The sequence below is a fragment of the Erpetoichthys calabaricus genome, chromosome 4, assembly GCF_900747795.2.
Source record: "Erpetoichthys calabaricus chromosome 4, fErpCal1.3, whole genome shotgun sequence".
In the NCBI taxonomy this organism is placed as follows: Eukaryota; Metazoa; Chordata; class Cladistia; order Polypteriformes; family Polypteridae; genus Erpetoichthys; species Erpetoichthys calabaricus.
This window is the reverse complement of record NC_041397.2, coordinates 143,127,831-143,135,639: the sequence shown is the minus strand read 5'-3', so window position 1 is coordinate 143,135,639 and position 7,809 is coordinate 143,127,831. Positions and strand designations below refer to the sequence as shown.

Here is a 7,809-nt window from a genome sequence, read left to right as displayed (position 1 = left end):
ACTTTTTTCACGTTGTCATTATGGGGTGTTGTGTGTAGAATTCTGAGGAAAAAATGAATTTAATCCATTTTGGAATAAGGCTGTAACATAACAAAATGTGGAAAAAGTGATGCGCGGAAAGTGATACTTTCTGGATGCACTGTATATATGAGACTGGGGGGATAAGCCCCCTGCTTGCTTCGTTCACCAACAGGTGCGCCCCAGCCACTTCGCATCTCTGCCTCTCGCGTTGTGAAGGGGGGGGGGGGCTAAACGCACGCTAAGAAGATGCGGTCGCTCCTCTGAAACCCCCTCTTAAACGGTGATACAGTGGGAAACAAATGCAGTTTTTGTACCTCCTCTATGCTAGATTAGCTGGCTTGCTGCTACTGCTGCTTTTGCGGTGCTGCGTAATCTGCATGTTGCGCTGCGCTTCGAACATTTAAAAGCCTGTACAGCAGCTGTCCTCCTTGTCTTGCGGGACGGTAAATTGTCTCCGAGAAAATCGCGTCTCGACCCAAGATTTTTTTATATAAGAGAGACAAGGTGAACTAAATAAATGCTTTATTATTTACAACTTTTTAAATAATAAAATTATATGATTTTTGTATTTCCCCATTTTGTTGTGGAACCGTTAACGTATCCTTGAGGACCCCAGGTTGGGAACCACTGAACTAGAAGGCAGTCCTTACTTAAAAATAAAAAACAAATTTTTTTTTTTTTTTTTGGTAACTCCAGCTTGACTTGAAATTCATAACTTGACAATAAAAGCAAACATTAATACCTCTGGAGGAAGCATGGTAAAATTAAATTACATATTAAAAGAAAAAGATAATTTTGGGACTGGGGCTTGATTGAAAGTGTAAAACCAAAAGAATGAACATAACTTCACAATGCAGTATCTGAAAGTTTAACTGAATACCTGAACAGCAACATTATAAAAGACTTACTCTCACCCTTGCATAGCTACAGCTGCAAAATAAGAAAATGCATTATATTATAGTGGTTTTTTTTTTTTTAAACTAGTCTGTACTCGCTAACCCCAAACCAGCAGAGTACAAAGCAATTTTTTAATGTAAACTGTAATAATTGGCTAAACATGTTTGACTGTACTTTTATAAACTGTGAAATTTTACGTACGATAATGTTCAACTATAAAAGCGTTGCAGCTCTTGGTTATTTAATGTAAGAACAGGAAGCATTCGTGAAGTACGCCCCTCTTCGATAACATCTTGGCCTCGAATATTTAAATTTACAAACTTTACTTTCCAATTATTGTTTCCATGTGGTGCACGAATAAGGCCAAACACTTGTTCAAAAATTCCCAGACACACACTGTTCCGGTGAATTGTTCCTGCTACAGCCACCACTACCAATCCATGAGGAGAAGACACGCATTTCATTCCAGTTCGCTCAAGGTTCGGGTGCAAAAAGAGCTGTTCATCCTTTACAAGTGCTTTTAGGCGCAAGCTGACCAATTCAGCCCCTGCGTACTCCTCCAGTTTCTGTTCTGCTATGGTGTAACAAAACTTCAGCTTTGCATCATCCCAGAAGTGCTGAGGGCCCCACTCTTGTGCTGGCTGTCCTAGAAGGGGATTTTGGGAATTAAGCAGCTTGTAAAACCACTGGCAGAACTGCTCACCCAAACTTTGGTAATCAATGCTATGTGAGATTTCCTGGTTGCTGTTGGAATTTGTAAATTGTCTTGATTCATGCTGAACTGATCCCTCAGCTTCCTAAAATAAAAATCAAATCAAAGGTTATTTGCCACATAAACTTAAACACAGTACAATGTTGTGAATGACTTAGTTACTAAACCTCAAGGCTGCGTATTAGAAGGACATAAAAAGACAAACAATGAATACAGAACACTATAACGATCAACAAAACCAATATGTTTAAAGACATCAGTAGTGTGCATTAATATTATAATAGATAAATAAGAGACAAAACAATACGGTATCATTAGGCACTGTCCTCATGCGGGATGCAGATAGACTGTAGAAAGAAGCTCATCCGCAGTCTCTATGAAATGGTCTTCCGGCCATTAGTATAGTATTTCTCAGACCACAGCACAGAGAAGATGCCATTGTAGAGTTGGCTGGTATCTATATACATTATAAAATGCTAAGGGGTGTCCATCAGTCAAGGAAAAACTTACAAACGACTGGGCCTTAAACCTTGATCTTGGTTTTAATTGAGAGGTTAAAATGGTAAATGTGCTCCTGTAGCAAAAATTTGGAGGTGGGGGATACCCCAAGCAACTTGATTGGACCTCGGGTCCTTCCCACAGCAAATGGTGGTGTGGGCACATGCTACACCTGCCAAGAAAGGAACAGAGGTGACATCTGCTGAGAGTGTTTCACCTTGCACAAGCCAATCACATGCACGTCGACTGCGAATACATACTGCAGGCATACAAACACTGAAAGCTGCCTGTGTAAACTGACATCTGCTCAGGTTGTTTCAGCAGACTGGTCATTTTTAGAACAACTGAAAGTCATACAGTCCTTTCGTATAACAAAGTCATCCATACTGTTGTTCCACAAAAAAACAAGAAGATCTACAACCTCAGCTCAGAGTCAAGCCAACAGCAGGAGCCATTTCACAGAGAGAAGCAAAAAGATGGCAGGACGCTGTTGCACTTACAAAGCATGATATCAGCCTGAATATAGAGCCAATGAGCAGCTCACTAACACTGTCGACCTTTGCCTTTCTGTATAGAATGCATGGCAAGAATTTAAAGATCATCTTTCACAAAATGTCCTTGAGGGTAAGCAAGAAAAAAAGGAACATAAACCACCTTTCTATGAAAACTGGCTGTCCAGGTGTTTTCTACTTACTAATAATCTTCTTTCACTTTTTTCTTACTCAAAACATTCTGATATTGTGTGGTTAAGATATCCTGGATGTTGGAAAGTGCACACCTAGTAATGTGTTCAACTGACCATCCCACTCTCTGCACAGACATGCGATTTCCAAACAGGCAGTAATTCTTCCCATCAGGATACTTTTGATGGTCGATATGTAGAAGTTCTTCGGTAATAATAATAAAAATAACACATTTTATTTATATAGCACCTTTCCTGTGTTCAAGAGAGGGCAGCATAAAACCTCTGGGGTGTCAGGATGGTAAAGATGTTGTCATGACTTCTTCACTGAGGTGTTGCTGTGCTTAGACCAAGTCAGGTCCTCTGTGATGTAGACACCAAGGTATCAAAAACTACCCATCCGCTCTACTTGAGTGCTGTTAATTCTGAGGGGGTGGTAGTGCCTCTGCTTTGTTCTCCCAAAGTCCACAATCAACTTGTTTGCCTTGCTGAAATTCAGTAGAAAACTGCTGTCCACCACTGTGCATTGCAAAACTGATTGTACAATATTACATAGGCAGCAGTAGCAGATTTCAATGCACATGTGATAAGCTGTTCAAACTAAATGGTCCAAGAGTTTATTAGAAAAACAGATTATACAGAAACATCCTAAGGAAAAACATACAAATAGCATCAACAGCAGCTTGCACCAAACCCCTAATGTTGGTATGATATCAATCATGTCTATAAAAAATTTTTTTAAAAAAATCAACTTATTTTGAACACTGTTGTGTCTGAAGATATTCTAATTTTGAGGTGTGTAGAATGCACAAAACACCTATTAAGATAGGACAGTCATGTCTTTCCGCCCAGATGAAACACCTCGGCCCCCACTGGACCAATTTTCCTCAAATGTGCCATACTTATTCTTCAAGGAAATGTGTTGAGACTGTTCAATTTTTATCAAGATATCTCAAACAGCTGCCCTGTGCAAAGCTTTGAAAATGTAAAATCTTTCAGTGAAAAGAACTGAAGAGGCGGCACGGTGGCGCAGTGGGTAGTGCTGCTGCATCGCAGTTGGGAGACCTGGGGACCTGGGTTCGCTTCCCGGGTCCTCCCTGCGTGGAGTTTGCATGTTCTCCCCGTGTCTGCGTGGGTTTCCTCTGGGTGCTCCGGTTTCCTCCCACAGTCCAAAGACATGCAGGTTAGGTGGATTGCCGATTCTAAATTGGCCCTAGTGTGTGCTTGGTGTGTTTGTGTGTGTCCTGCGGTGGGTTGGCACCCTGCCCGGGATTGGTTCGTGCCCTGTGTTGGCTGGGATTGGCTCCAGCAGACCCCCATGACCCTGTGTTTGGATTCAGCGTGTTGGAAAATGGATGGATGGATGGAGAACTGAAGAATTTGCAAACTTGTTTATTATAAAACAAAGAAATGTTCTGTGCCACTTCAGCTATGAATTAGTTTACTCTTTCAATTCTGCTCTGACAGCAGTTACTTCATCTTGTAAAATTTGGTATATTTTCCTCTTTTACCCATTTGACAGCCTCTTGGATTACCAGTGGAAGACAGACAAATCTTATGGGGAGTCGCGTGCATAGAAAAACACACTTACAAAATAAGTTGTCTATCTGGAAATGATTGAAAGAGAAATCATGTTAGCACTGTTCAAAAGGCATAGAGTGAACGGTGTTTATGTTACACTATAAACCACCACACGGCTGCATTATCTGAAGAATATTATTGTAGAGAACAGACATTATCAACCTGCAGCTAATAGTGGTTTGAACTAATTAATCACACATTAAGATTCAGCTCCTATAAGTGACATAAAGATAGCATGAGTTACAAAAGGGAACTGCAGTGCATGTACAGGCAGAAGGTCAGAGCTGTGGGGCTTATACAGTCATATGAAAAAGTTTGGGAACCCCTCTCAGCCTGCATAATAATTTACTTTCAACAAAAAAGAGAACAGTGGTATGTCTTTCATTTCCTAGGAACATCTGAGTACTGGGGTGTTTTCCGAACAAAGATTTTTATTGAAGCAGTATTTAGTTGTATGAAATTAAATCAAATGTGAAAAACTGGCTGTGCAAAAATGTGGGTACCCTTGTAATTTTGCTGATTTGAATGCATGTAACTGCTCAGTACTGATTACTTGCAACACCAAATTGGTTGGATTAGCTCTTTAAGCCTTGAACTTCATAGACAGGTGTGTCCAATCATGAAAAAAGGTATTTAAGGTGGTCAATTGCAAGTTGTGCTTCCCTTTGACTCTCCACTGAAGAGTGACAGCATGGGATCCTCAAAGCAACTCTCAAAAGATCTGAAAACAAAGATTGTTCAGTATCATGGCTTAGGTGCAATGCTGCAAAAAGCTATCTCAGAGGTTTAAACTGTCAGTTTCAACTGTAATGTAATCAGGAAATGGAAGGCCACAGGCACAGTTGCTGTTAAACCCAGGTCTGGCAGGCCAAGAAAAATACAGAAGCGGCATATCCGCAGGATTGTGAGAATGGCTACAGACAACCCACAGATCACCTCCAAAGACCTGCAAGAACACCCTGCTGCAGATGGTGCATCTTTACGTCATTCTACAATTCAGTGCAATTTGCACAAAGAACATCTGTATGGCAGAGTGATGAGAAAGAAGACCTTTCTGCACTCATGCCACAAACAGGGTTGCTTGTTGTATGCAAATGCTCATTTAGACAAGGCAGAATCATTTTGGAACAAAGTGCTTTGGACTGATGAGACAAAAATTAAGTTATTTGGTCATAACAAAAAGCGTGTTGCATGACGGAAGAAGAACACTGCATTCCAAGAAAAACACCTGCTACCTACTGTCAAATTTAGTGGAGGTTCCATCATGCTGTGGGGCTGTGTGGCTAGTTCAGAGACTGGGGCCCTTGTTAAAGTCGAGGGTCAGATGAATTCAACCCAATATCAACAAATTCTTTAGGATAATGTTCAAGCATCAGTCACAAAGTTGAAGTTACGCAGGGGTTGGATATTCCAACAAGACAATGACCCAAAACACATTTCGAAATCTACAAAGGCATTCATGCAGAGGGAGAAGTACAATGTTCTGGAATGGCCGTCACAGTCCCCTGACTTGAATATCATCGAAAATCTATGGGATGATTTGAAGCAGGCTGTTGATGCTCACCAGCCATCAAATTTAACTGAGCTGGAGAGATTTTGTATGGAAGAATGGTCAAAAATACAGAATCCAGACACTCATCAAAGGCTATCGGAAGCTTCTAGAGGCTGTTATATTTGCAAAAGGAGGCTGAACTAAGTATTGATGTAATATCTCTGTTGGGGTGCCCACATTTATGCACCTGTCTAATTTTGTTATGATGCTTATTGCATATTTTCTGTTAATCCAATAAACTTAATGTCACTGCTGAAATACTACTGTTTCCGTAAGACATGTCATAAATTAAAAGGAAGTTGCTACTTTGAAAGCTCAGCCAATGAAAAACAAAAATCCAAAGAATTAAGAGGGCTTCCCAAACTTTTTCATATGACTGTAGCAAGGACTGTACTGTGTTTAACGGTTTCCATGGTGCACAAAGGGTGATGTGCTAAAACAAATGCTTACCAGTGTAAGGTTTGACAAAGAGTTGAGTTTATGGTATGAACAGCTGCCTTTCCTTCTTTGTTTTCGGGGACCAAAATTAAAATGTTTAAAGTGTCACCTTAGGTATTCCTGTTATAAAAAAGAGCACTTTCTTTTGAGATTCTTAGGTATTTACATGGCTTTAATAAATTACAGCTAATTAACTAATATTAAATGGAAAAAATACTTCAGGTGCTTTTTTTTTCTTTCATTGAGTGGATTTTGTGCTTGCATTTTTCATTTTCTTTTATAATTATTTTTGGTAATTTCACTTTATTAATCATATGCTATAAGCTGGCTGATATCGATGTCATTTTCACAGCTCTTATATGTGCCCTTATACGTTTTAATATGATTCATTGTTACAAAAGTATTCAATACACAAAAACGTGATAACTCTTTGATAAAGCAATAAAAATATGTGAAATGCCCTATCTTTCATATCAGTTAACCAAGGCTCCGAACGCACCCGAATGTTGTAATGCCAGGCGGACATCGGACAATACCGTTTCAGTTCCCATTAAGTTTTGTACGTCAACACAAGCAGTGCTAAAGTTCGTCCGATCAGAAGTACAAAATACCTGTATGACGACCCTGTGTGAGGCCCAGTGCTGCAAAGTCCTCGAGATGAGCTGGTGCTTCTCAGAGCTGGGTGGCACAACACAGCCCTGCCTTGCTAGGTACATGAAGATGAGGTCCCTGTGCACCTTCTTGCGTTTCAGTAGCTCTTCGGCATTACTGCTGTAACTCAGAATAGCTTGTATTGCTTCTGCAGGGCAGAATGAAGTAACGTGTAAAATTTATGATAAATATACGGCACTCCTAAAAGTAGATCTGCAATCAGATTCCAGTTACTCCACTGGTGATACGTTTACATTTTTACATGTTCACAGTAATTCAAAACTAGACAAAAGTCACATTTCAACCTACTTGGTTGTCAAATACAGGATAACAATAACATTGTCACGGATTACAAAGGAGCCCCGAACATATCCACCCCTAATCGTACCCAAGCCTCCACCTATGACGTCTACTTCGTCTACCTGGCTCTCCGAATGCCGTTACTTCACCACCTTACCTTGCACGTTCTCCACTTCCACCATGCGGCTTGTAACAGTATCTTTCAGAGCCAGTAGATCGGTCACTTCCATCGACTGGAGAATCTCTGCACAGCCCGCCTTCTCCTTTTCTGAAAGGCCCGGCATCTCCGTTCGTATACACCATTAAGACATACCGAAAAAAAAACACTTCTCCCTTGCCGTCACCACACCCAATTAGAGAGGCAACACGAAATACACTCCGTACAACTAGCACGCCTCACTCACTTCCACAGTTCCGGACACACATTCTCATTAGTAATACTGCTGTAGTCTCGCGTTGTCATTCAGCTGTAGCCAG

General features: G+C 40.6%; 1 protein-coding gene across 1 annotated transcript; it reads right to left on the bottom strand.

Annotated features, from left to right (window-relative positions):
* Positions 1-526: 526 nt before the first annotated feature.
* On the bottom strand, positions 527-7,809 carry c4h3orf38 (chromosome 4 C3orf38 homolog). Its single transcript, XM_028799852.2, has 3 exons — positions 7,490-7,809; positions 6,993-7,180; positions 527-1,715 (listed from the first exon to the last, which is right to left on the bottom strand). The coding sequence occupies exons 1-3, from the start codon at positions 7,614-7,616 to the stop codon at positions 1,128-1,130; spliced, it is 903 nt and encodes a 300-aa protein (XP_028655685.1). The 5' UTR covers positions 7,617-7,809; the 3' UTR covers positions 527-1,127.

What these genes read in the sequence shown, in the direction of transcription:
- c4h3orf38 (XM_028799852.2), bottom strand. Translation starts at nt 7,616, where the DNA reads ATGCCGGGCCTTTCAGAAAAGGAGAAGGCGGGCTGTGCAGAGATTCTC. An exon ending in GGAAGTGGAGAACGTGCAAG is followed by an intron (nt 7,181 to 7,489) that starts GTAAGGTGGTGA and finishes TCTGCCCTGCAG; the next exon opens with AAGCAATACAAGCTATTCTG. An exon ending in CACACAGGGTCGTCATACAG is followed by an intron (nt 1,716 to 6,992) that starts GTATTTTGTACT and finishes TTTTTATTTTAG; the next exon opens with GAAGCTGAGGGATCAGTTCA.